General features: G+C 50.8%; 6 protein-coding genes across 10 annotated transcripts; 3 read left to right on the top strand and 3 right to left on the bottom strand.

Annotated features, from left to right (window-relative positions):
• Positions 1–20: 20 nt before the first annotated feature.
• Positions 21–13,008, bottom strand: LOC1269318 (rabankyrin-5). Its single transcript, XM_061641346.1, has 7 exons — positions 12,743–13,008; positions 11,851–12,171; positions 11,366–11,781; positions 3,127–3,261; positions 2,818–3,056; positions 577–2,748; positions 21–486 (listed from the first exon to the last, which is right to left on the bottom strand). Exons 1-7 carry the CDS (start codon positions 12,744–12,746, stop codon positions 351–353), a joined length of 3,423 nt encoding a protein of 1,140 aa, XP_061497330.1. The 5' UTR covers positions 12,747–13,008; the 3' UTR covers positions 21–350.
• On the top strand, positions 4,436–11,364 carry LOC5667558 (uncharacterized). Of its 2 annotated transcripts, XM_061641358.1 has the most exons (3): positions 4,436–6,411; positions 10,565–10,797; positions 10,864–11,364. In XM_061641358.1, the coding sequence occupies exons 1-3, from the start codon at positions 6,342–6,344 to the stop codon at positions 11,077–11,079; spliced, it is 519 nt and encodes a 172-aa protein (XP_061497342.1). In that variant the 5' UTR covers positions 4,436–6,341; the 3' UTR covers positions 11,080–11,364. The 2 variants fall into 2 exon arrangements, with proteins under 2 accessions (XP_061497342.1, XP_061497341.1); XM_061641357.1 differs by having other exon boundaries at positions 4,570–6,411; positions 10,565–11,364.
• A 160-nt stretch (positions 13,009–13,168) lies between the features above and the next one.
• Positions 13,169–17,305, bottom strand: LOC1269319 (trafficking protein particle complex subunit 10). Its single transcript, XM_307942.6, has 3 exons — positions 17,032–17,305; positions 13,734–16,925; positions 13,169–13,665 (listed from the first exon to the last, which is right to left on the bottom strand). Exons 1-3 carry the CDS (start codon positions 17,054–17,056, stop codon positions 13,430–13,432), a joined length of 3,453 nt encoding a protein of 1,150 aa, XP_307942.6. The 5' UTR covers positions 17,057–17,305; the 3' UTR covers positions 13,169–13,429.
• A 1,026-nt stretch (positions 17,306–18,331) lies between these two features.
• Positions 18,332–20,200, top strand: LOC1269320 (zinc finger protein 883). Its single transcript, XM_307943.5, has 4 exons — positions 18,332–19,241; positions 19,320–19,673; positions 19,745–19,803; positions 19,890–20,200. Exons 1-4 carry the CDS (start codon positions 18,438–18,440, stop codon positions 20,092–20,094), a joined length of 1,422 nt encoding a protein of 473 aa, XP_307943.5. The 5' UTR covers positions 18,332–18,437; the 3' UTR covers positions 20,095–20,200.
• LOC1269321 (uncharacterized) lies at positions 19,884–21,164 on the top strand. Its single transcript, XM_307944.4, has 3 exons — positions 19,884–20,491; positions 20,583–20,780; positions 20,852–21,164. Exons 1-3 carry the CDS (start codon positions 20,405–20,407, stop codon positions 21,092–21,094), a joined length of 528 nt encoding a protein of 175 aa, XP_307944.4. The 5' UTR covers positions 19,884–20,404; the 3' UTR covers positions 21,095–21,164.
• LOC1269322 (thialysine N-epsilon-acetyltransferase) lies at positions 21,155–25,964 on the bottom strand. 4 transcript variants are annotated; one of them, XM_061641356.1, is made up of 6 exons: positions 25,554–25,964; positions 24,512–25,497; positions 24,116–24,407; positions 23,642–23,977; positions 23,326–23,564; positions 21,155–22,089 (listed from the first exon to the last, which is right to left on the bottom strand). In XM_061641356.1, exons 4-6 carry the CDS (start codon positions 23,720–23,722, stop codon positions 21,777–21,779), a joined length of 633 nt encoding a protein of 210 aa, XP_061497340.1. In that variant the 5' UTR covers positions 23,723–23,977; positions 24,116–24,407; positions 24,512–25,497; positions 25,554–25,964; the 3' UTR covers positions 21,155–21,776. The 4 variants fall into 4 exon arrangements, with proteins under 4 accessions (XP_061497340.1, XP_061497339.1, XP_061497337.1 ...); XM_061641355.1 differs by having other exon boundaries at positions 24,120–24,407; XM_061641353.1 differs by having other exon boundaries at positions 25,464–25,497.
• Positions 25,965–26,047: the final 83 nt, after the last annotated feature.

Raw genomic sequence — 26,047 nt, 5'->3', positions numbered from 1 at the left:
AAGTCGGTCCCCTCGTATCGTTCGTTTTAAATCTTGTACGTGTTGATATTGATGTATGGAAAAACTTCCACTCTCGTGTGTTACATGTATATAAATAATCTTTTTTTCCATATGCATAACGAAAAGTTACTTTCAAAAATAACAGCTAGAAGAAAAGTAAAGAATGTTCTTGATTTTTTAGGGATCAAGAGGACTTTTACACCGCACGCATCAAGGGAACGCGCGCTCGCACGTTGAGTAGTTGGTCAGATTATTGCGTTACAAATCGTCCATCCATGTGATAACCATAGTTCCGCTTCCGCGCGTCGTAAACTGCTACCGAAACGGTCGCTCAAAATTGCATAACAATTTCAAACGACACCGCTTCCGATCTGTAACACCTCGAAGCACACCGAACAGACGCGGACCGGTTTGTTGATGCCAAACTTAATGATCGGCACATCGTTGTTCGAACATCGGCTGCAGAGATTTCTTCCACAGTGACGGCTAGAGAGAATAGAGAAGCACAAAACGGCACAGTGCGTTGAGTACGGTCAACTACTAGAGCCAGCCCAAAACTTCCCTGCCCTTCCTTACCAGTGGTGTTTCCGCATCGTGATGCTAAACTTGGTGCCACACTCCTGGCACAGCTCCGACGAAGCCCAGGGCGATTCCTGCGGCAGCTCGTCCAGCAGACGGTGGAGCAGCTGGTTGGTCGCTAGCTTAAAGTTAAATATCGTCAGCCCCTCCTTGTTCTCCGCCCCCAGGCAGGCACCGTTCTTCACCAGCATGCGGCACAGCTGCGCCTGGCCGCGCATATACGCCAGCAGCAGGGGCGTGTTGCCCTGCAGGTCCGGATTGTTGATCGGATACTTTGGCATACACTCGAAGAACAGCTCGAGGATCGCCGCGGCCGTATTGTCCTTGCCGCACCGGCACAGCTCGTGCAGCGGATTGCGCCCCTTCAGGTTGACCGTTTCCGCGTTCAGCTCCGACTCCGTCAGCAGCTCCCGCACGACCGCCACGTGGCCTTCGCGCACCGCAATGTGCAGCGCATTGTTGCCGTCCCCATCGACCGCATCGAAGTCGGCCCCGTTCTGGAGCAGGGCCGACACCGCGCCCACCGTACCCCGCTCCGCTGCCACGTGCAGGGCCGTTTTTTGCGTCGCATCACGATCGTTTAGCCGCGCCCCGGCCAGGATGAGGTTGCGGATCAGCATTTCCTTCTCGGAGGCGGCCGCCAGGTGCAGCGGCGGCGTCTGGTTCACATCGTGCACGCGCGAATTAACGTCCACCTGTATCGACAGCAGAAACAGCACCGACTCCAGATCGTCCCGCATGATCGCCAGGTGCAGAAAGTTGCGGCCCCGCTGGTCGATCTGCTCCGCCGCGTTCGGCAACCGCTCGAGAATGTTCTGGGCCGCCTTGTTGTTGCGCACCTGCAGCGCGGCCGCGAACGGCGTGTTGCCGGTCTTGTCGCGTATCTTCAGATCGATGCCCGGATGGCACAGCAGTATGCCGATGATCTCCTCGTGCTGGTTCTCGATCGCAACGTGCAACGGCGTCTTCAGATCGCAGTCGACCGCATTCACGTTCGCACCGTGCCCGATGAGCGTGTGCAGCACGTTCCGCAGGCCCCACTGACAGCACAGATGCAGCGGGGACGCCTTATCCTTTGCCTCGTCGCCGCCCTGCCCCTGCGGGCCGGGCTGACGCGGCGAGTCCAGATCGCACCCGCTCTTGATCAGAAACACGGCCGCCTGCTCCTTGTTCTCGTCGATCGCACGGTGCAGCAGCGTTTGCAAGCATCCGTCCGGCCCGGGGCCCCAACAGTCCGTGTCGACGCCGTGCCGCACCAGCACCGCGGCAATCTCGAACTGTTCCGACTCGAGCGCACTCCATAGCGGACAGTCGCCCTTATTGTCCGGCGCGCTGAGCGATACGCCCCGCGAGCAGAGCGCATCCACGACGTCCACCAGCCGGCAGTGGATGGACAGCTGCAGCGGCGATTCCTGGTCCGCGGTCAGTGCGTTCATGTCCGCACCCTGGCTCAGCAGAAACACGGCCGTCTTTGCGTCCTCCTTCAAGATCGCCTGGTGCAGTAGCGTCATGTCCTGCCCGTTGCGCGCATTCACGTCCGCGCCGCCCTTGATGAGCAGCGGCACCAGCTCGTTGTACCCGAGACAGAGCGCCAAGCTGAGCGGCGAATCGCCGAAAGCGTTTTTCACGTTGAAATCGATCGTCCCGGCTGTGGGATCGGCTTCCTTGTGCGCAATGAACGCTTCCACCACGGCGGCGCAGTTCTCTTCCACCGCGTAGTGCAGGGCCGTTTTCAGCTCCGTCACACCGGACTGCACGTTCGGCGGTGCGCCCTTCTCCAGCAGTGCACGGGTCAGATTGGCCAGCCCCTGGGAGGCAGCCACGTGCAGGACGGTTAGCCCGGCCCGATTGATATGGCTAAGGTTGCAGTGATCGGTCAGAAAGACGGCGGCCTCCTCCAGCTGCTGCTTAGCGAGGCTGTGCAGCAAACTGTCGCCCGTCTCGGGGTGGATGACGTTCGGGCGGGCTCCACGCTCCAGCAGGCGGCGGGCCAGCTCATACGGTGGCCCATCCGTGTGCGGTGGCATCAGTGCCAGCTGTAAGGCACATTTTTCATCCTTCGTTCGCACGTTCGTATCCACGCACGAACCAGCGTCGGCGCCATCCTCCGTCAGCAGCTCGTCGATCATCTCCACGTGCTGCGACATGATGGCCACGTGGAGCGGGGTGCTGAAAGTGGTGGAAAGGCATGATATCGAAGGGCTGTATCGAAAGTTGTGAGGTTTGTGAGTGTCTTACTAGCCCTTGCTGTTTTGCATGTTCGGATCGGCCTGCTGCTTCAGCAGCTGCCGGCCGATGCTAAGCATTTCGCGGTGCGTTTCCGCATCCGTGCTACGTTCGGCGTATGTGCACACGAGATGTAGCGCCGTGTCGGACGTGTCCCGCGTCACCAGATCTACGTTGCATCCTTTCTCGAGCAAAAACTGTGCCGTAAAGCTGTCGCCACGTTTGATCGCATCGATGAGTAGCGTGTTGCCCTGGGAGGGAGGAGAACAAGGGAAGAACATTACAATTAAATCCCAATTATTGGGGTAAACGCGTTCTTACCTCCGTAGTGTATGCGTTAATATCGGCCCCACCGGTCTCGAGCAGCGTCTGGGCGATGGCCGTGCTGCGACCCATCAGGGCCAGCCCTAGCGGTAGCTGGCCCTGCGGCGATAGGCTGTTAACGATTTCTTGTAGCTGTAACGAAAGTTCAATACCATCAAGCAATGTTAATCAATTCCAACAGTGCCTTTGCACACGCATTAATTTGACACCAAACGATAATTATTCACCTAGGAGAAAATCACTAAATATTTGACTTTCAACAAGCCCGTTTATGCTATGACATACATTTTCCTCCACGAAACAACGTCAAGGGTACACCATCCAGGCGGATGAAGTTCGTGTGTCCCAAGGCGTGCATTTTACGAGCACATTTAAAATGATACACGATTACACACCAGCGCACGCATCACATACGCCGTTGGAAGAGGCGTGCATGCGTGCGTTTACGCTTTCACGTGCTTTCGTTCACTTTAAATGTGTCACGCCTTTGTGTGCCCAGCGCACCGAAGCTGTGGGGTGGTGGGATTTTACTCTCTACTAGCATTAAACATTGAATACGTGTGTTGCTTTTTTACAGTTTACCTGTTGAGCGAGTGACATGAAACCGTTAGAAGTTGATTAAAAATTGATTAGAATGTCGCATGTATTTTATTTATTCATTTTTGTGTTATTTCCAACGGATTTCAAGGATATCGTCCACTGTCGAGACAGGCGGGCGATCCCTATTAGCAATCATTAACATACTTGCAACAGACCGGAACGGATAGCGTGTTTTTTATCGTAACTAATTCTTGTCCTATACGCGTTTTAATAAGATACATATAAAATACTGAAAGAATATGATGTTTTAAAGGCTCTTATCTAAATATTCTCTTTGATTAAAATTTACAATTCAAAACAAAGCTTTACACATACACACAATGCTCCAACATAACAGTGCCCGGACTGCATGATGGTTTCTCCATTGAATAATTTAATCCCTTCTCCTTCCCGCATGCGACGGATCATTGGACAGGGTCAAGGATAACACGAAGGACGCACGCAACTATATCCGCACCATCCGATTCCAACTACTGCACAACAGTTCCCCCGTCAGCAGCGCACTGGATTCCCGGAAGCTGCCAGAGAGGGGGCTAAGGAACCAAAACATAATGACCGAGACCGAGCCGCAACTTGCCGGCGTTGAAGAGTGCAATGCACTCTTGGGGGGAGGAGATAGAGGGGAAGCTTCTTCACGGGCCGGCGCCGCCGACAAGACAGGCAGCCGCCGGAGATGGAACAGAAGCAAACGCCAAAAGCCCATTCATGCAAAGCCCATCAGCCCGAGTCTGCCGAACATAAAGTGAAGAGAGTGTGGATAAAAGAAAGAGAGAGAGAGAGAGAGAGAGCCCGCATCTAGAGCAACATTGGAATTGCGTTCGTCATACACACGAGATACGTTGTACTATCGCGGCTTGCGTTGTTCGCGACGCACGCTTTCGCCACAGTTGCTTTGCTCGGTCCTACACACCAAACCACGCCGGAGCACGAACCTGCACCGGAGTAGACACGCGTTGCCCGACGGCCAGAGCATAGTGCGCTTTGCTCTCAGCACGATTGTCTCTCCGCGTGTTGACGGGCGAACCACGGGGTTGCCGTTCCGAGCCGGGGCACCGGGGGCCCGCGACAGAGTTCGCCGTTCTCTTTCCCGAAACGGCCGGTGCTCGCTGGCAAGAGATGATACCGCCCGAGACTCAGTTGATGGTTGACTTTCACGTCGGTTGGTTCGCCGCACCGTCCAATACAGCGATAGAGACACGGTAAAGCGTTCGGATCGCGTTTAGGCCGTCGTTTTTAAAAACCGGAATCGGCAAACCGGGCATCTCGCTTCAATTTCGCCACTTTCGCCAACCTGTGTGCCCTTGCGGGAAGTTACAGATTAGAAATTCGCAGCTCCACGCATTTCCCGTCCGTAGCGTGTTAATCGATCGTGCGTTACAAAAAATTAAACCGCAAGGAACACTGTAGCAGCAGCAGCAGCAGCGACACGATTAGTCATACGTTTTTCCTGTCCCATCAAAAACCCAAGCTCACCGAACAACACTGGACTTGCGGCTCTCAAGCGCGCAATTCTATAATTAAAATCCTTCCCACTCCGGCGGTGTGGTAAAAGAAGGAAGGAAGGAGCAACACCACACCAGCACACCAAGGAATTCGTGTCGACAATTTGGCAACGTCACACTAACACCCAGTGGTTGTTATTTGTTTTTATGTATTTCCACCGGTCACGACAACCGACAATAACCGACGCCACGACGACAACGCCGGTGATACGCGGTGGTTGAGGTACTCTGGCCGGGGCCGACCGTGACCTTGTTTGGGTTGAAACCTTTTTCCCAGCCCCAATTTCATCGCCCCGAAAGTTGTTTCTGTGTGTCGGTGTGTGCCTGTGTGCTTATCGGTATAATTTAACGGTCGGTTTTATGTGCGTTTAGAAAAAAACAAAGATCCAACGAAGAATGTGTTTTAGGTCCCGCATCACACTGGGCCGAATGTATGCAAACCACTGCACACTGCTGTCGCGGATGTAGTTTAGAAAGTGTGTTCGATCGTCCAGAGCGATCGTCAGAGAACGGCACCGACGCGCACATCACATCGGACTTTGTGGTCCACCAGTGCATCCAGTCCGTTTGTTGCAAATCTTCCACACAGACGAGACGAGGTTCTTTCTGGAGCACTGCGCACAAACGCAAAGTCCATGAAGCATTGTGCTACAACTGCCGGCTAACGGAGTTCAGGGGAAGAAGAAATAATACAAAAAAACGACCCTAAGAGACCGAGCAGACCTAACGGGAATAACAGCGCACCTCTTGCGCACGAAAGCAGAAACAACAGTGAGCTTCAACAATAACGCGCCAAGATCATTCCCCAATCGCTTGCATCGCTTGGTTTGTGTGTGTGTGTGTGTCTTGAGTGTACCTTCTGTTGCTGGCCAAATCCAAATCCAAACACTCCAGATCACGGCGTACTAAACTGCAGAAAGTAACAAAATTCTACCGTACTGCGACGCGATCAAGAGCGCGATCGTCGCGATCTCGCAGGCTTGCTTCGGTTTTTGTGTGCTTGTTACATAGGATCGCGCATGCCTGGGCAGCCACTGCGGGGCACCGGTGGCAAGTAAGAACACGGCACAAGGGTACAATAAAACAAAATCCGCAATTTCCCGCGCTCCAATGGACAGGTTCTGCAGCAGACCCAACGGTATGGTGGCCGTGGTAGCGTTGCTTCTATTATTTATTGCAGGTAATTATTATGGTTTGCTTCGTTTGCTCTGTTCCGTTGGGAGCCCGTTCTTGGGGAACTTCTTAGACTTGAAACTAACCATCTCTTCGTGATCTCGAGTGCAATGTCTTTAACTGAAACGATCAATCTTACTACAGCGAATGGTACTGAATATTGAATCTAATCAATCGTGATGTTTGTGTATGCGCAGAGCGTCAATTTGTGCCAGCATAGGTCCCCGCAGAGCACTACACGGTTTGTTTTGTTGGGTGAGCGAAAGTGGTTTTAAAAATACGAGATGATCACCAAACATTCCGTTCCCCGGCCCAACCCCGTTTTGCTAGCGTGAAGCGCAAATTAAAATGGCATCGTTTGTCTGTGCGCGAGGCAAACAGCCACAACATCACATGCGCCAGTTTATAAAGATGGTATGCAAATTAAGCTCCTCTTTCAGCTTCCCGTTTCTCTGCATCTCTTTATCGACATCTGGCTCTGGGAGAGAGAGAGCACGCGTTAGGATGGACGATCCATCCGTTCGTTGACCACAGCATGTTGTTGGTGTTGTCTGCCGCCCGCTCGCATATGTGCGGCCTGTGGTGAGGCATATTTGTAGCTTATAATCACCATAATGTGCCTGGAGGGCGAAGAAATAAAGCGATATAGGAACAGAATCGTTTCCGTCGTTTTCGCTTTGCATTCCGTTGATCTTCCGGGTTCGATACCGAACGATCGAACGTGTTAGAAACCGCTTAAAACGCCCATTCCGGCCAGATCAAATAGCCGTGTGAATAGTGCAAAGATTTGTGCAATTGGCAATCACAACGAACAAATAGGGAGAGCAAAGCACAACCACGCACGACAAATCTTGGTGTATAATAGCCAATTAGCAAGTTGCAGTCATCTGAGTAACTGTGGGTGTTTACGATTTTGGTTACTCATACAAATTCATCCGATCCGATTCCCGATGAGTCACAGTGCGCAGAGCTGGTAGAGCGAATACCAAGCCGGTTGTCATGGGATGAGTGCAGAAGATCCGTAGGAAGACGTGATGCCTAATAAGGAACATCATATAGCTAATCTTCCCATCACAATAGTCTTGGTTGGTGATCAGTGTCATTTTCCAAAAAAGTTTTGGTTTTTGCAAAATGTGAGTGTGTTTCTGCCCGCTTTTTTACACAATCTACACGACACATGTTCCGGCCGTGCTAGCCATTAGCGTCATTGGCCTTGCAGCTTGCTCGAGAAACAGTTCTCACTTCCGTACTTTTACTGACCGTCGTCGGCGAATCGTGTGTAGCCCAGTAGGACAAGTTATGGGGAGCTAAGAGATAGGGTTTGGAAAGTTGATTTACAGTGCCTAGGGGAGGGAGGGTTTCTCAGCGGCCTACAGTCAGTCACCATTTACTTCGCAGAACAGAGCGATAACCAAGTGACCGAGTGCAGCGCAACTGTAAGTGAGTGGACGCTGGAAACAGGTTTTTCTGTCAGCAGAAGGAAAGCTCCTTGGGCCGGGGTCGTTTTATGAACCGGGAAGCGACTTTTGTTCACCTAGATCCTAGTACAAGCAATTCTTTCGTATTATTGCACCACCGAACCTTTCGAAGTGCACAGGCCACACAAAACTGTGCCACATTTAAAACGGGATCACACCAGGCACCACGACGATTTGATTTGCTATGCCTCAACCGCGGGCGCTGTCGATCCTCTGTGGCCCCACATGTATGTGTGTGACCGAGCGGCAAACAGCCTCCGCAGCACTCCAAATGCATCTGCCATTTGGCACGCTTCAACTGGGACAATTAGGGAATTGGGTCATAACCTGTTTGCGGCGTCTAGCGGGGCTAGGGCGAGGAAAGTGTCACGACGGCATTTCTTTTACCGAGTACAGGGCGAAGTGTGTGTGTGTGTGTGCGTAATGTTTGTGACCTCCGTACCTTATTACAATGTTTAATCAAGGGTCTTGGGAGTACGGCAAGCTCCTCCACAAGCAGCAACCGTGTGTTTGTTGTGACTCGTCGCTCCCTTAGTAAGGCGACGGTATAAAGTGGAGGAATTGACACCATGAAGCTACTATCACTTGCCACTGTTCTACCATTTTTGGAGCGTAAGGGCCTGTATATGGTACACACCCGCCGCACTGTTCTAACGTTTTGTTGGTCAGAGTTCCTTTTTTGGGGCGGGATTGAGATTCGAACCGAACTTGATAACCTTCTTGCAATCGGCGTCCACTGTACCTTTGATAGCAAACGGTGCAACTTGTTTCATAGTATGAATGCTTCAAGCGCAAAGTATGTTTTGTGCTGCCAAATCCAAAACGATGCACGGTGGCCCCATGTGTATGCAACATTCGCAGTACAGAATCGCTTAAAATAGAAGTTACCCGCGTGGTGGTATGGATGGATCGAGTGAGACGACCTAGATCAACAGTAGAAAGAGCGGGGCTGGTTGTTTTGATTTACACCAAAGCGAGGTCATGAATAGTGTTCTTTTGTAAAGATGTTTGAAGTGTTACAATCTTGCAATATTTACTAAAGAAATCACGCCGAATTATTAGGAAATTCATTTAGGAACGTTTCTGGTACGCCTTAAAGTCATCTTAAGCGTGATCGTTTCTTAGTGCTCTAGCATACACCCCAGCACAGCCTAACCGGATTGTTGCGCTTCCCACAACGACATCATCACGCGCGCTACGGTTATGGCCATCCCATATTTTCATTCCAAAACATTAGCCACCCGATGGATGTGCCAAACGCCGATCGAAATCGTTGTGTGTCATGTCCCATAAAATCATGCCAGCTAGTCCACCACCAAAAAAAGCTATGCTGCCGGTGTTTATCACGCAACCCACCAGCATACCGCACCCTTCGCATGACGTCACAGAGTAAGGGTATAAAGCGTTAGAGGTTAACACTAGTGAAGTGGCTTTCTGTCGCCTGTCTGGCTATGGTGTATGACGTTCTTTTACCACTCAATTGCACTCTAACGGCGATTTGGAAGTCGTTGTCGTTGGCTGAGAAAGTGCTTTGCCTCACGCGCAACCGTGAAAAGGTTGGGATGGTTCGTCATCGCGTCGGTTTCGGACCGGAAACGGGGTAGGAACCGATTTGCTCGAAGGAAAACATTCAGAGAGAAGTATCTTAATTTTCCGAAGTGTGTGTTCGTGTGTGTGTAGGGAGAGTGAGAGAGATATCCTCCAACATGCCCAAGAGAACAGTTTCGTGTCATTCTAACTCACTCGTTTCACGATATCCGATGCACGGAACCGAGATGACGAACACACTGTTTGCGTCAGAACATTAATGCATCCATGAATGAATCAAGCTACTGTGGATAGTAAGCGGAAAAAGCTTTAGAAGAGGGGATCCAGGGGAGCGACGACCACTTGTATTATGGGCAAACGAACAAAGTGCTGGGTGCGTGCTCCGGGCGGAAATGTTGATATTATCGCATCGTATGCTTGTACTCTGCTGCTGTAACACTAACAGAGTGTAAAGAAGTTCCAGCCCGCTGTAGAGACGTTGGGAGGTATTAGAAAAATAAAAGTCAAAAAAGTGCAATCGTCATTCGTTGCATTCTTGTTTCGAGGATGCACTTGGTCGGACACACTTCTCTTCATTTTGGGTTAGCGTTTTTTTGAAGGGGGCTGGCTGTTTGGAGTGATTTTCTTTAGCTTCTTTTTTAACATCTTCCGGCGGGGAAAGTCATTTCATGCATGATCAGGCACGTGGCGGGCTTGAAGTGTTCATCATTGAGACACACAAAAAGGGGTTTCAGTCGCTTCGGGTGAAGTTGTTTCTCGCCACAATCACGTACGAGCTATTCATTGGTGGGATTTCTTTTCTTTTTTTCGTGCTGCAAGAAAGCTGCCCTAAACTAGAGCATTGATACGCATTAAATTGATACATGGCTCGTTAAAATAATCAAAGGGGCGTTTGTTGTTTTGAATGGCATTAGCCGGAAGCGATAAGATTGGTGGCGCACTCTAGAGCACACTTGAACATTCATGGTAGGAATTTGAAACTCATCGAAAGAAGAAAGAGGGGTTTTGGAATGAAACACTGAATGGGAACTTTCAGAAACAATTTCACGAAATCAGAATAAAAACTAATGTTATTTCAATCACAGTTTTGACTTAATATTAACATGATGTTTCCCCTTCTCTCTCCCTTCACAGAGCTGGACAATGTTTCGGCAATTAAGTGTTACCATTGCACAGTGGCACCGCCGAGCCGGCATCAAAACAACACCAAAACACAGTTATGCTCCAAGTTTGACGAGTCGAGCTACTACGAGGTGGACTGTCCCTGGTCCACCATGTGCATGAAGCGCATTTTTAAGCTTAAACTTTTAAAGGGCGAACAGGAAACGGTAAGCCGTGGCTGTGCCCAGCAAAAGAACACGGAACAGGTAATTATTTGCCATACAAAAACCCAGACCCCGTTCTCCATTGATGCTATCCCCATTCTTTGCCAGGTGTACAAATCCGGTGCCTGGACACCGCAGCACAACATCGAAGAGCCGTACACGGAGGGTTGCCAAACGATCGACGATTCTACGTACTGCTTCTGCCGGGGGTCTCTCTGCAATTCGGCCACGAAAACGTCCGACCGGGGCAACTACCATGCGGACGCGATGGCCGTAATATTTGTGTTCAACGTGATGAAATACATCCGCACCATAGAGCACTGAGCACATGCTGGTCGTGGTGGTGGGCGAATGATGTTAACGTATACATTAACGTATAGTAGAATGATGATCGATAGGTTTCAACATCTGATCATAAATGTGATATTGAAGTGCTGTCCGAACGGGGATAATACTTCACAAAAATATGCCTCGACTTTAAGTACGGCGAAAACTAAATAGCGATTTGTTGTACCGTTTTACGAGTTTTGCACCACCAGCGAGATTATTAGCTGTATGGATCGTGTGGTGTGGATGGACTAAAAATAAAATAAAAAGCAAAAACACTTACCGAACCGTTGTTTTCCACTAAGCACAAAAACACAACGTCCTCGCGCAACAACCGGACGGCAGCGTGGAGCGGATGTTTCGTTTTGCTTTTAAGCATTTTGTACAGCAGCGCACCGGACATGTGCTCAAAGTCCTGGGGCGTTAGGTCGTCCCAGTGCGTGGAGATGAGACCGGAACAGTATTCCAGCAGGTTCGCCGCACCCACCTCTTCCGCCACGCAGTAAAAGCGCACGCAGGAACGCACCGATACGGATGATACGAGCGCACGTTCGCACAGGCCCATCAAACCGGGCAGCTTGAAGCGGTGGGACGTCTTTAGCAGCTCCAGGGCGAGCGAGTCATGCTGCAGATCGACCACATCGGTGTAAATCCAGCGAAGCAACGCGTACCCCACATCCGCATCCATATCGGACCAATCTGTGGGTCAGGGAGGGATAGTTTTAGGGACTGCAAAATATCATTCACGCATGGAGGGCCAAACTTTACCTAGTTCACTTTTGTCCATCAGAACCTCTTCCCGCCACTCTTCGCTGCGCGCGTTCAGCACGAACTTGTGGGCAGGCATCGTTTTGTCCTTCAGCTTGATCGTTATATCCGAGTACGTCGTTCGGCCGTACAGGGTGGCCACGGTCATAACCAGCCGCGATATGAAGCTGCTAAACTCGCCGGACAAATCATGGTCTTCGTTCGCTGCCGCCGCCTGGCTGTATTTGCGCTCCAGCTCGGCATAGCTCTTCTGCAGCTTTGTGTACTCCTCCTTCAGCAGCTTCAGATGTTTCTCCAGCTTAACACTATCGCTGCTGGTAGCTAAAAAGAAACGGTAAACGGTGCAAATTAAACAGTTTGATTTTTTGAACAAGTATCCTTTATCAACTGCCACAATGAAAGTTGCGTATGTCATTGTAGTTGCGTTATCTGCCACTGGCAGCGCTGGTGGATTTGTTTATTCTGACGGATTCTGATAACACGCCCGACACACAACCGCGATCATCGGTGTTAATTTGGAAGTGGAGAAACGCCCTTCCTGCTACCGACCCGACCCCTTCGTCCCTTCCGCACACACACACTCTTGCGCTCCGAGCTGTGGCACTCGAGCTATGCTCGTTGATTGCGTTTTGTGCGCTGCCTCCTATGCACTGCCACATCGCCAACCAACCGGGGGGAGGATGCTTCACTGACCCCGGTACACACACTGATGCACCTTCCTTGATGCATCTCCTGCGATGCACTTGTCTTACAACGATGCAATTATTACTGTTTTGTTTGCGCACATACACACATACACTCTACCACCTTTGCACGGGACATTCTTTACCCAGCATAAAGCCATTATCCCACCCTGGGGTAGATAAATCACTGCAGCATGAATTCCACCTACCCATCGTATCGGCGTTTCAGAACACACGGGCACGACGGCTTCAGATTACCGCTTAGAAACCGGATGATGCTATTGCGATCGTGATGGCGCGGTGATGGAACAGAAACAAGGAAACAAACTGCAACTATGTACAGCGGAGCAGCGAATTTAGGACAATAACATGACTACGTTTTTTGTTGAGGCACACACTTGTTTGCAGCGGATGAGAAAACACAAAATCGCTGCCAGACTGTCGGCTGCCCCCTCCCTCCTATCAATATCACAAAGTGACAGCTCCTATCAACCGGTATTTGACAGTTCTGGATTTTGAATTTGTACGTTACAGTTTCGGACTGGAGGAAGATAACGGAAAGCGATTAATTGAGAGATTAGTAAGGAAAATACAGTTGCCATCTCTGTACACGGTAATTACGATTTACGTGAGCATTTGCTATACGGCCGAGTAACATTTTATTTTGTTTTTTTTTTCGAAAATTCAATAACTCCACAGTGTTCCAGCGTTGCGCTGTTAGCTTCCAGATGAATGCCGTTTAAATGAAGCCCTTCTCCCGTTGGGGCTTCTTGCTAAATAGCCCCGTATTGTAACACCATCTTTTGCAACATATTAAATAAGTGTCGAGGTGTGGAATGCGTCATGTAGAAGCTAGTGTACAGTAGAACTCGCTCTCGGTGCATCGTCGCGCACACCTACTGGGGTTGGTCATTGTTGTTGCTAGCAAGGACATGGATTTGCATGCTTTTGGTCGAGTTGTAGATCTGGCCGGGCGGGAACGGTTGTAGTCGAGAGTGCGTGTCGTTTTTGGACTTGTTGGCCGAGATGTATTTCGACAAACGAATATTGGGCAGTGGTAAAAAGCCGGCCGTCAGCGGAAGCACATCTAGCGTGATGCTGTGGCTTTCCACCTCTTCCATCGAGATGACTCCTGCAATTGAATAATTGGAGAGGTTAAATGTCTACATGCGATTGAAAGGAAGGCTGCTGTTCCATTACCTGCCGTACGTCCAACAACTGCCCACATGTTCTGATCGGCCAGCACTTCGTACATCAGATCTGCATACGGGTTGTCATGTACTTTCGAGATGCGCAGGTTCAGGTGACACACCGAGTTCACCCGGCACAGTTCCTGCGGTTCCACCTTCGCGCAGATGGTAAACAGCGTGGTGTAGTCCATCACGTCGAACGTCACGCTGTACGGCAGGTAGGTGCGGCATTCTTCCGGCACGGTCGCATCGGCAAAGCGCATTCGAAAGTCGACGTTTACGATTGGCAGCTCCGTTTCGGCCTTCAGTGCCTCTACCTGGAACTCATACAGGTACGAAATCGCCAGCGCCTTGCTCATGACCGTTTCCTGCTGCTCCGGCGGATTGATGTCGATGATGGTGACACCTTCGGCCGCACACGTCATGCGCGCATCGCGCAGCACGAGCCGATAGTCGCTGACGCCCTTCAGGACGACCTGCAGAAACTTGCGGGCGCCGGACGAATGTAGCCGGCAGGACGCGATCAGCGCGGGCATAAAGTGTAGCGGGATGGTGATTTCATTTCTGCTCCAGGGCACCTGCAGCGAAACCTTCTGCTCGATCGCACGTTCCTCGCGCTTGCCGGGCAGATCGCAGATCGCTTCCAGCGCGATGGATCGCTTTTCGAACGGCGCAAACTCTGCCAACTGCACTATCAGCTCCTTTTCGAACGGTAGCCGTTCCCCGTCCGCGGCTCCGTTGGCGGTCGCGGCTAGTCGCATCTTCAAGTTCTTCGAACAGCGCACTGTTGCGGTGGCATCCTTCGGGAAGCGAAAGCTTCCCGCCGAAATCACCAGCTCGACCGGCTGCTCAACACCCGCCACCAGGTTTACGAAGTTCATCGTGGCGACGGATGCTTTCGTGATCGTTTCGAAGTTACCGATCTTCGGCGGCAATGCCTCGGAAAGGAACTCCACCGTGTCCACCTGTATCGAGAGCTGCCGGAAGCTCCAGGTACCGACGCGCGTGGCTTTCGCTCTGAGGGTGATCGTATTGCGACCCGGTTTCAGTACAAGTCGTGGCTCGCTACTCACACTGTTGGTGAAATCGGACCGCTGGGTGGGCGATATCTTGCGCCGCGTGCTGCTACTGCGCCGTACCGGTTGTTTGGCGCGATTATCGCACGCTACCGACGATCCGGCGAGCGTATTATCCTGCTTGTAATCGAGATGCAGTATGATGGGCAGCTTGGAACCGACCTCCTTTTCCGCGTTCGGCGTTCCCGTACCGGCTGCCGGCTCAATCGCCTGTTTGGCGTTCATCTCGAACGAAAGAAGCACCTGTTCGGCCGTTAGTTCCCGTGGGAAATTGCTGACCAGCTCGAGCGTAACTAGAATGTAGTCATCCTGCACGATCGAGGTGCTGTCCAGCACTACGTCCAGCACCTGGAAATGATCCTCCAGCGTGCTGATAACGCTGAGCGCGTTAATATCAACATTGCGCACGGTTTGCAGCGTTTTGAGCGATTTCGCAAACTCATCAAAGTAGAACGTCCGCACGAGCAGCTCCAAATCCTGACAGCAGGCGATGGTGCTGCATGTTTTCGTGTAGTTTACGTTGTCCTCCATCTTGCGGTAGCAGGAGGCCAAATCGAGCAGTGTCTGGCTCGCCAGATAGTGCCAGTTTTCTGACTTGAGCTCGCGCAAAACGTCCGTGAAGAAGTTGACCGCTTTCTGCGGTTCGTTGAGCGTGATGTAGAAGTTGCCGAGATCCAGCCCGACCAGTCGGGCCGAACGTAACCGCGACACGTGCTTGTACGTGCTGATGGCCAGTTCGCTCAGCTCGAGGTACAGCTTCGTAAACGCTTGATTGGAACCGAGCGCCTCCTTTAGCGTATCGGTGGCCGATTTTTTCGGCTTTCTTGCCGGCGAGTGGCCCGACTTGGTGCGATCACCTATTTCCGGCTCGAGGTTGCGAGCCGTTGCCACCGTGTCCGGTACACTATCGCCCATACCCGCCGACAGGTGCACTACGGTGTGCAGCTGTTCCGAGGTCGGCACGAATCCGGGCAGCAGACCGCACTGCTTGCCGAGCGCGTACAGCTTCTCCTTGGCCAGGTTCCAGATCGGGGCGGAAAACTGCGAACACTTATAAATGTCCTTCGATTCCAGCACCTTGTCGCACAGATTCAGCACCTCCAGTGCGCACACGAACTCCCAGCACGCGAGCGCACCCTGGGGCGTTTCCAGCTTCAGCGCCTCGATTTCCCGCAGCGTGGAAAACAGAAACGGCAGCAACCGTTCGGCAATTTCCCACGGTTTGTCGGCCGCGTCCAGCAGCATACACTGCCGCTCGAACAGATAGCTGCGAAACTCGAGCAGCGTCACGTTGCAGGCAATGATCTTTTCGCGCGTTTCGTTCATTTTGGCCGGATTGAGGGAGATGCCGTGGAACGCGTACAGCGGCTGATCGAATATTTGCAGCCACTTTTGCTTCTCCCCGAACACCGAGTTCAGTATGAACTGGGAAAACATTGCGTCCAGCTCGTCGTACTGTACCAGTGCTTCCGGGTACTGGCCGAGCATTTCCAGCACGAACGCGAGCTGCTCCTGCAGCACAAAGTAGTCGATGAAGCTCCAGTTTTCCTGTATGCGGTTTTCTCTGTTCGTACGAATGAGCTCTTCGTACTTGACGATCGTGCGGTTGTAGCCCGTCAGCATCAGGTGCCGGATGCGCTGCAGCAAGCAGCGGAACGATTCCGTCGCTTTCATCTCAAACTTGGCCGGATTCAGTACAGACAGGCAGCGGTCCCCGTTTTTGGAGGCAAAGTCGAGCCGTATCTTGTCCAGCACCGTCGTGCGCGGCAGGATGTTTTTCGACTTTTTCACGTCCAACGTTTCGACCAGCAGGATCATCCAGTCGGTCACGTTGTAGTTGTTCAGCACCTTGAGCCACTGGTCAATCTCCTCCTTTACCGACGCCCGGTACGCTTCGATGTCGGTACACTCCGTCACGTAGATGTGCAGTACCGGATGATCGATGATGTTCCACCGGCCATCCTTGTACCGCTCGAGGGCGTTCTGGTCGAACGGCTTGAAGGTGGCCTCGACGCGCACATTCTTCACAGGTCGCCCGTAGGACCGTTTCCATTCCGCCGTGTCCGATGGTAGAGCGGCTACGATGTGTGGCTCGAGTGTCTTGAAAACCCGCACGTCGCCGGAATCTGTGGGGAGGTATGGGAAAACGAGCAAATCATTGCACCGTGGCACCAGTGTGTTTACGTAGTCCGGTAGGCACCGTGACCAGGTCCTTCCGCCCCAAAAACGTACACGTCAGTATTGGTTTGCAGTTCATGGTACGGCCGCTTGCCTGGCTGCGAAGGTTTTGTGCGCAAAACTCTCACTGTACCACTGTACGTTTCGATGCAATAGGCTTAGCACCGCAGCGCAACAAACATTTTGCCTCGAGCACCGTGCCGCGGAAACGACAATTGTAGTTTTTTCCCTCGAGCAGGAATGTAAATAAACTTTTGCACCAATGCGATTACAAGGGGGAGGGGGAGATCACCAATACACTGCCACGGCTGCTTTGACAGCGATGATTTCTCCGGCTTTGGCTGCAGCCAGTGTGGCCAGATTATTTTGGCATATTTCGGCAGGAGCACTGTTGAGAACGCAACCATTTAAATTTAATCCATTATTTTAATGATTAATTTCTTTTTACCCTATTAGCAAAGAGAATCAGCCGTACCGGCGAACTCGTTCGTTCCTGGGAACGTTCGCCGCAACGCTCATTGCCACTCATTTCTTAGCCCTCTAGATCAAAAATTAGAAAACCGTATAGATTTTGTACTAGCCAACCTAGTGGTACAACCCTGTCCACTCATGAGCGACGAATGTTTCTCGTCGAACGAGTTCGCCGGTACGGCTGAATGAAAAAGTGTGCGTCTTTTATAAACCAAGTTTGATGTGTTAAAGTTTTTCTTTTGATTCGGGTGCACCAAGTCCGTGTAAAGGAAGGGGTATAAGGAAAATACAATGAAACAGCGCGAGCGAGCGTTCTTTTCAGTGAGAGCGCCTCGTGCATTTTAAAGGCATGCAATAGAGCGCATTCTTTCCGTGGTAGCGCTCTATCCGCCATTTTCAATTTTTAGCCCAAAACAACGGACTTCGGATCCGATCTTGGGCCGGACCCCCACCGTGTGTTTCTACTTTCCCCTCGCCTGAAAATTTCATTCTCTTTGTCTGTCGGGTAAGCTTTAACCGCCGACAGCGAGATTCAAATTCAAATTTAAATGATTTTCTTTGACGAGCAATTCTCGGAATCCACGCAACTGACATTTTCTACTTATTATGAACATTACATTTTAACGGATAAAAATAAAAAGTGCCAGGCAAACAAACGTGCATCAGCGCGATAAGTAACAAATGAGGTTAGCAATCCTTGAAACAGCATCCCAAGCACCTCAGATTAAGCTTAAACGACTGAAAAATCAAAATTCTGTGATTTTTGGTAGGTTAAATGAGAAATCGGTAGTTTTAGGAGGCTTATCTGTAAATCGGTAGGCATATGAAAAATCGGTAGGAATACAGATAAATCGGTATTTCTGGTCACTCTAGCTGCGGCTTCAGCCCGGCCAAACGTCACGCTAGCATTGACAGCAGTCAGCCCTAGACCACTGCCTAATGAAAACAAACTGTGTACAAACATACCGAACGCGGGGCTCGCACACGCAATGGCGCTCGTTGCGCGAAAGAAAGAATGTGGAATTTGCGGAAACATACGGCCAATGGTTCAGCATAACCTGCAGAAGGTGAAGACGAAGTTTTCCAGCACAACGGTGGTGCAGCTGCTGGAGCGTTTCTTCGAACGTGAGCTGTCCGATCGGGCCATCGAACTGGAGCAATCGGGTGTGTGCAAAGAGTGCTACACCAAGCTAAACGACTACGATGCGGCCTACACGAAAGCTCTAATTATCCAGCAAGAGCTGACGGATCTGCTGCAAAACAGCAACTTGCGATTATTCGAAGAGCTGCACGTCCAGTCGGACGACGATGAGAAGGTAAAGGTGGATGAGCAGCATGGCGAGATAAAATGGGAGCAATCGGGAGAGGTTGAACAGTCGGGCGATGCGAACCCCACGGCCAGAATGCTTTCCGTCGATGCCCTGCCCACCATTCGCATTTGCATGGAGTGTGCTGTATGCGGGGAGACATTTAACAACCTACAGGATGCGGATCTGCACACCCATGACGAGGTTTCCGAAGAGGAGCAGCCGCCATTCAAGGAATCGTCCAACTCTTCGCCTATGCTAGTTATTGAAACGATCGGAACGGAGCACATACACGCCGACGCAGCTCCGGAAGAGAGTGACGAGCCTGGCGACTCGATGTACACTGAGGATGGTTGTGTGCAACCGTATTACAAAACGGAAATGAAGGATGAGGAGGAAGCGGGAGATGAAACTCGTCCCGAACAGAACCGCCGAATGGCATGTTTCTACTGTGAAGCCACGTTTGAGGATAAAGTTAGTCTTAAGGTAATTAGAAGAGCGCCCGGTCATCATGGTTCATGAGTTTTAGCTCTTATAATCGGAATTGTGTTTCATTGCTTTCAGGAACACTTCAAAACAAGCCACCCGATCGATCTGGAAAAGAACATATGCAAAGTGTGTGGCCTTACGATGAAAACTCGCGCTGCCCTAGCCAGTCACCTGGGCAAGCATGTGCGCGAATCGCAGCTAACCTGTAGCGTGTGCAGCAAAAAGTTCACCCAGAAAACTTCCCTCCAGCGGCACATGGCGATACACACGGGCGAAAAGGCTTACCAGTGCGACCAGTGCGGGAAGCAGTACATTCACTACTCATCCTTCTACATGCATCAGCTGGCGCACAAGGATGTGCGGGCGAAAAAGTGTACCATCTGTGGGAATTCGTTCACATCGAATTCCCATTTAAAGCGACACATGCGGGTAAGTTGCGCGAGCATTGCGAATTGTCCCCCTGTTTAAGCGTAAATTCCAACCACTTCATTCGTTTTCAGACCCATTCCGGTGAAAAACCGTTCGATTGCCCCGTGTGTGGTCAAAAGTTTTCACAAAGGTATGTTTGGCTGGGACCGGCTTCAACAGCTCATTAACATTTTTGACTCATGCAGAGTAATCAATATGTTTCCCTCTTCTCAACAGGTACAACATGGTCCAGCACCTGAACGCACACAGCGGCAAGGCGAAACGAAGCGTGAAAATGTTAAAATGTCCTCACTGTGATCAATGCAGCGATCGGTATACTCAGCTGAAAAAACATTTGGAAAAGTATCACCCGGACAATGCAGCCAGCACGCTGGAATCGATGCAGAAAGCAAAGATCAAACCTAGTATGGCAGGAACGTAACCACCAGCAAGCTAAGTGTTTAGTAGATCGTAACGAAATAAAACTTTGGCAGCTAGTAGCGCATCTTCATTGCGCTGCCAGAACTGCTCATCACTGTGAAGAATAAGCCTTACACCTCTCATAGACACATTTTCGAGCCGAACGCTTTACTTTATCTTTCTAATCAACACCGTTTGCCGATAAGTGCAACGATAAAGGAGCGCACACGTCCGAACCACCGCCGACGACAGTGCACAGTAAATACACAGGCGACGGGCAAAGCAACAGTGTCGCTGATTTTCGCATTGTATTCCCCCATTGGGCGTGGTAAATGAGTGACAGCAAAGTGATGGACAGTGATTGGAATACGGAAACTTACCGTACGATCCCGCAGATGGAGCTTGCGGAACCACCTGAGGTGAGGAACGATACTTTCTGCCGGTTTTGTAGTGATACCTTGTGATACCTAATAATCAGCGCGCTTAACCTTTTTTTTGAGTGCCTTCCAGACCAAGGACACCCGGAGCGATGGGCCCCGGCACCAGCAGAAGAGCCCCCAGGGCAATATGTTCGTGCAGAGCATGTTCGACATGACGCTAATAACGATCAATTTTTGCCAAATATGCTACATACTGAAGGTTGGCCCCGGTTTGGGATGGCTGTACTACTTTCTACTCGGTCTGTTCGGTGTGTCGCTCGTGGTGCTGGTAGGTAGCGATGGCGGTACAGGCCGTTGATAGTAGTGGCCGATTTTTAATCCTGTTCCCGTTTTCCATAGTTCATACACGGGTTCATGGGATTGTGCGGACGGTTTCGATGCAGCAAACCAATCCCGATCGGCTGTTTCAACTGCCTGTACAACACGTCCATGTTTATGGTGGTGATTGTGTACATGGTCAATCTGGTTGGGAGCGTGCTGATGCTGAAGGAAGCCGAGAACAAGTGCCAACTGATGCTGGAGCATACGAAATCGATCATCTCTCCGGTGGTCGATTTGCCACAGCCTGATTTGAGCTCATAGTGTGATTCCACTTGTTTCGGTTGACATTATCCTTACAGAAGAATGCACTATAGAAGATTGTTGCTTTTCAGTTACGCCTCAATTCTTTATGTTTGTGACAATTGGTCAGATGAGGGTACATAATGTTGAGAAATAATACATTATTCCGCGACTAGAAAAGGCTACGGTAATGTGTCATTATTATCCGGATCTGATGCTAAATTTTACTAATTCATCTCTTCTTCCTCTGCCTTATCACAACATAACAATCACCATAATGAATTAACAGTGATTTAAATCCCCTTATTGCACAACATTTCACAGAATCTATTTGCAATCCATTGTTCAAGAGGAATGAGACAAATTGTAATATCTTTCCTAACACTTGCCTTTGTTTTCTTAGTTAGAATATCCGGGTTTTTTCTTGTTCTTCTTTGAGCGTTAACGATATCCGTAATACTCTGATCACATGTCCCCACCCCAGATGCCTTTAAGTAAAGGTCTCTGCTAGATCTTACTTATAAATACAAAGACCGAATAATTATAAAGTCTATTAGTCCTAAGATGGGAATCGAACTAAGGAAGGGTTTTCTCAGAAACCGGCGCGTTCATCATTACACCAAACGGGTCATCTCTGTGCTGCCCTGCTATTTCTCGATAATACTTGACACTCGTTTCCTATGCAAAGCCGATCCCTTCTTTCCTACTGCCGATCATCTGCCAGCAGCCGATCGATGGCATCCTTTTGCAACCGATAAAAGTGCCAACTCTCGGCTTCGGTTAAATCCAGCGCACCCATACGACGATAAAACTTGGTGGCCGGGTTCCAGTTGAGCACGTGGAAATCCACCCTGGAACAGCGACTTTCCTTTGCATGCTTGGCCAGGGCACGGAAGAACAGCTCCCCATACCCGTTGCCCCGGTAGGCCGGCCGGATATAGATGTCTTCCAGTGCGAGCGACTTTCCTTGCCAGGTCGAGTACGAGTAGTAGCAAATGGCGTATCCGATCAGCTTGCTGTATAAAGCATAATGGGCAAAAAAAGAAAAGAAAAACATTGATGAAACTTTAAGATCCTTTCGCGTCGTCATTGAGCAGTTAATTTTTAATGATGACGACAGCAGTATCGCATGATTGAGCTGTGAGTGAACCAAACTGTATTGTAATTGGTTGTCATTTGTATAATCTCGATGCGTGATTGACATTCCTTCGCCGAGCTGGAGAGCACGGCACGCTGACGCCCTGCCCCTGGGTCGTTCGGCCATCGGGACAACAAGAAGACCACTCACTTTATGGCAGTGAAGGAAGGCAAGCATCGCGGTTAAATATGCTTAATGATAAGATAAGGCATGCAACCCTCTCTCCAGGGCAGCTCTCCAGCGTTTTCCCCTCTACCCTCTAACGTGGTGCGTGCGAATGGTAGCGTTATGTCCAGCGTCAAAAATGGTTGACAACGCACTAACGGCGACAATGACGCCCCCCGCCCCAAAACGCCCTCCGACGCGACTGCTGGGAAAATCCATGTCCAACACTGTTATCGACAGCTGCGGGTGCGGTTTCCAGACCGAGACCGAGCGATCGAGCTGGTGGACATGGGTCTGGTGCAACGGCACTGTGCAAATAGCTACAGGCAAATCCCCCCACCCTTCCCCTCCCTGTCCCATTGTACCCTGATTCTCGGGAAAGGATCGAAGGTTGTTGGGTCCTGTAGCAGCAGCAGCAGCGATCGCCAATGCCCCTGGGTGGGTAGAAGACGGATAGAAAACAAACAAAGCCCAACTGATAGGACGACTTGGACCGTGTGTATGTGTGTCTGGCATGATGATGACTCGCCTGATGGACGGTGGGAAGAAGTCGAACCCCGGCGAAGAAGAATAACTGTTGTGGAAATCAAAACACCACTGGCGGCAGCATTCGGAATCGAATAGGGAGCGGGGTTGTCCACCGGGGGTTATGTGTCCGTACGGCTGCTCTTATCAGCTCTTACCAGGCAGCCAAGCAAACGCGGACATTATATACACCATACATCATGCATCATTACTGTGCACCGAGAACACACAAGGCCCCCGATGTACTGGATGGAAGGAGCAGGGCCCTGTATTTATTGCGCCCTGCCAACCCACCGCCCTTGCCGCCATGACCACAACAGTCTTTGCCCGTCTTTGCCGAGCTTGAAAAATAAAACCATCGGCCACTGGAGTGCGCGCCGCAGTGCTGAAATACTGCTGCGTATTTATAAATAACACGTCTTACCGGGTTAGAGGTCTTGCTGGCTTGCTGGCCGGGCCCGGCATTGACGTTTGTAGCTGTTCCTGATTAGCCGGGCCGTCCGGGTCGTCTGCATCGGCAGTAGCTTCGAGCACAAAACTATGAAACACTGGGGCACCACCATCACCATCGACTGATTGCCGCCCGTCGAATCCACCGTCCCGTATCAGATCGTCCACGGTAAGCTGCGGTCCGTCCGGCATCTTCTCAAAGTCAGCCAGCTCCTGCCGAGGGCAATGGAGGTTCGCTCGTAAAATGTTGATGGGCTAGCGCGATCACTCCAATTCCACGAATAGCATACCTGTATCATAGCGATCACTTCCGGCAGATCGTCCCGCTGCGTCCGGCGCACGATCACCGCACTATCCTTCGCGGTCGCCATTGCGCGGACGGATCTGGGTGTACCCGTTGGTTGCGCCTTGTTAGCGGAAGTAGCACTAATCTCCTGGAAGGAAGGAGAGTTCCGAATGTTTTCCGCGTTTTCTAGCTCGCCACCGGTGGCTGGGCTCCGGCCGTTTCTGCGAACGGCACAAGACTGAACTGCACAACGGCCGCCGGCCGACAAAACTGGTTGCCCCCCGTTGATAACTGGTTGAATTGAGCGCGCGAGCGCGCGCGGGCCCGCCCGCCCCGGGTACTATCAAATTAGTTTGTAAATTAAAATTTTATCTTATCAGTGCACGCGGGCGCGCGTTTTTCCCTTTCGCGCGTCCCCGCAACACCCTATCACCTCACACACATACACTCGAGGACAAACACACATACACACACATACTTGCCCGATTACTACTAATCAGCTATCGGTACACGCGAGGGCTTCCTTTTGGTGACGCTCGGGAGCTTGGAAGATGCACCGAGTCCGCCACGTTGTACCGCGGTATCAGACATCAGGGAATGTCCGTGCCGCTTCCTATCAGCACACAACAGCTGTTCGAATGAGGTGGCGGTTGGGAAATTCGCCAACCATGTCCCCATCCTCGCCTCGAACCTCCCCCCTCCGGATCCTCCGGGTGGCTGTTGTTATCGATCTGTCAAACTCGATCACTTCCGCGCCGTTCCGGCTGAGTCTAGAGAAAGAGAGCGAGAGCGAAAGAGAACAGGAGAGGGAAAGAGTTATCAGAAAAACCGGGAGATTGTAGCAGTAGTAGTAGTAGGACCGTTTCAAGTTCACCATTTATAGCTTATCTTACGGCTGGTAATCAGTGGAGGAGGAGGAGTAGCAGCAGTAGCAGCAGGGGAAGGTGGTACAAATTATGCAACCGATAGCTTATCACACCTGCTGCTTGCAAGAGCTACTATCAGGAGACTCGGTGGTGTTATCAAAAACCAACACCATCAACATATCCCTAGCTGCCCCTAGCGGCCTGTCAACCGAGAGTCACCGAGATTGGCGAGGATTGCTTTGATTGATTATGCTTTCCCATTCATTCCTGCAAGCGTGTGTAGTGTGTAGCAGGATAAGGAGCTATTGTTGTCATCGTTTGGGTGATAATTCTGAGATGTCCATGATCGTACGTTGTTGAACGGGGTAGTGGATCGAATAGTGACATTTCATCCTCTTACAGAACAACACATTTTGGAGCTCCATTGGAATTAGCAGTATTCACTCGAAGGATCCTACACGGACGCTTTAAATTGAAGCAAGAATAAAAAAGCCTAACCCCGTTGGTGTGTGTCTTGAACCTCATTATCTTAATCACCAGCGTGCCTTCGGACCAACATGGCAGTCCAACAGCGTCCCTGTCCTGAGAAGCGAGAAGATGCTGAAGAGAACGTTGTTAATTGGACGAATTGGTCAGAATTTTTTGAAATCTTTGACTCACGGACTGCTGCTGCCCGAGCAGCGCGCGGTTAGTGATAGGGCGAAAGTTTATGAAAAGGTCGATCAGTGGGTAAGAAGCACGAAGCACCACCGGCAGAAGCAGCAGCAAAAGAACTAAAGCAACAACACTATGAATAAACAACATTAAAGAAAAAGCAATAACAACAACAAAAAATCATGAAATAAAAACACGAAAAACACGCGCTCGAGGATGTCGAAATTTGAAACCATTAAAAAAAAAACGTGGACGGCTTATCAATGCGCTTGAGCGCAAATGGGAATGTAAAGTTTTTAGTTGAACCATTTTTTCGTGTAGCAGCAGAACAGCAGCTTCACTAGAAAAAAATGGAGAGTTTATAACCGTTGTTAAAGATGGACTGCGCAGCATTACACGCAAAGGAAGAGTCGAACGGTTCTATGGCAGCAGCAGCAGCGGGGAGAAAGCGCAGACTGCGCTACTGTAAACGTTCTAGAAGCAAATGTTTCCCCCCGTTACGACGATGATGAAGATGAGGAAGAACCGGAACCTGAAACCTGAACTGTTCGAAATGTCCTTCAAGCGCGACTCCACGTTGAACTTTGGCGCTCTGGGGGCTGGCTGGCTTCATCGGTGCGCTCTGTTTCCACCGTCGACGGCCGTTACGGGATGGCGGGGCACGTTGTGCGATGGTCAGCTCCACTTCCTCTTCCTCTCTCGCTGGATGGGTCATCCTGAGGGAATGTGGATCGACGCCCCCGTGCGGTGATCATGTTTGAGGAGGTGCGAAGCAGAGCGGGAAAGCAGAGCGCAAAGCGAAGTAAACACAGCACAGCATAAGGCTCCGTCCGGCCGCCCCGTTGGGTGTGCGCAAGCGAGCATGTGGATGTTAAATGTACGCGATTTCG

This window comes from Anopheles gambiae, chromosome 2, assembly GCF_943734735.2.
Source record: "Anopheles gambiae chromosome 2, idAnoGambNW_F1_1, whole genome shotgun sequence".
Lineage (NCBI taxonomy): Eukaryota > Metazoa > Arthropoda > Insecta > Diptera > Culicidae > Anopheles > Anopheles gambiae.
The sequence above is the reverse complement of the archived record's forward strand: the minus strand, read 5'-3'. Positions and strand labels throughout refer to the sequence as shown.

What these genes read in the sequence shown, in the direction of transcription:
- LOC5667558 (XM_061641357.1), top strand. Translation starts at nt 6,342, where the DNA reads ATGGACAGGTTCTGCAGCAGACCCAACGGTATGGTGGCCGTGGTAGCG. An exon ending in GCTTCTATTATTTATTGCAG is followed by an intron (nt 6,412 to 10,564) that starts GTAATTATTATG and finishes CTCCCTTCACAG; the next exon opens with AGCTGGACAATGTTTCGGCA.
- LOC1269318 (XM_061641346.1), bottom strand. An exon ending in GATGGACAAAAGTGAACTAG is followed by an intron (nt 11,782 to 11,850) that starts GTAAAGTTTGGC and finishes CCTGACCCACAG; the next exon opens with ATTGGTCCGATATGGATGCG. An exon ending in ACGATGCGGAAACACCACTG is followed by an intron (nt 487 to 576) that starts GTAAGGAAGGGC and finishes TATTCTCTCTAG; the next exon opens with CCGTCACTGTGGAAGAAATC.
- LOC1269319 (XM_307942.6), bottom strand. Translation starts at nt 17,056, where the DNA reads ATGAACTGCAAACCAATACTGACGT. An exon ending in CTGCAAACCAATACTGACGT is followed by an intron (nt 16,926 to 17,031) that starts GTACGTTTTTGG and finishes ACCTCCCCACAG; the next exon opens with ATTCCGGCGACGTGCGGGTT. An exon ending in AGTTGTTGGACGTACGGCAG is followed by an intron (nt 13,666 to 13,733) that starts GTAATGGAACAG and finishes ATTCAATTGCAG; the next exon opens with GAGTCATCTCGATGGAAGAG.
- LOC1269320 (XM_307943.5), top strand. Translation starts at nt 18,438, where the DNA reads ATGGCGCTCGTTGCGCGAAAGAAAGAATGTGGAATTTGCGGAAACATA. An exon ending in AGGATAAAGTTAGTCTTAAG is followed by an intron (nt 19,242 to 19,319) that starts GTAATTAGAAGA and finishes CATTGCTTTCAG; the next exon opens with GAACACTTCAAAACAAGCCA. An exon ending in GGTCAAAAGTTTTCACAAAG is followed by an intron (nt 19,804 to 19,889) that starts GTATGTTTGGCT and finishes TCTTCTCAACAG; the next exon opens with GTACAACATGGTCCAGCACC.
- LOC1269321 (XM_307944.4), top strand. Translation starts at nt 20,405, where the DNA reads ATGAGTGACAGCAAAGTGATGGACAGTGATTGGAATACGGAAACTTAC. An exon ending in AGCTTGCGGAACCACCTGAG is followed by an intron (nt 20,492 to 20,582) that starts GTGAGGAACGAT and finishes AGTGCCTTCCAG; the next exon opens with ACCAAGGACACCCGGAGCGA. An exon ending in GTGTGTCGCTCGTGGTGCTG is followed by an intron (nt 20,781 to 20,851) that starts GTAGGTAGCGAT and finishes CGTTTTCCATAG; the next exon opens with TTCATACACGGGTTCATGGG.
- LOC1269322 (XM_061641356.1), bottom strand. Translation starts at nt 23,722, where the DNA reads ATGGCGACCGCGAAGGATAGTGCGGTGATCGTGCGCCGGACGCAGCGG. An exon ending in AAGTGATCGCTATGATACAG is followed by an intron (nt 23,565 to 23,641) that starts GTATGCTATTCG and finishes TGCCCTCGGCAG; the next exon opens with GAGCTGGCTGACTTTGAGAA. An exon ending in CCAGCAAGACCTCTAACCCG is followed by an intron (nt 22,090 to 23,325) that starts GTAAGACGTGTT and finishes TGCTTTATACAG; the next exon opens with CAAGCTGATCGGATACGCCA.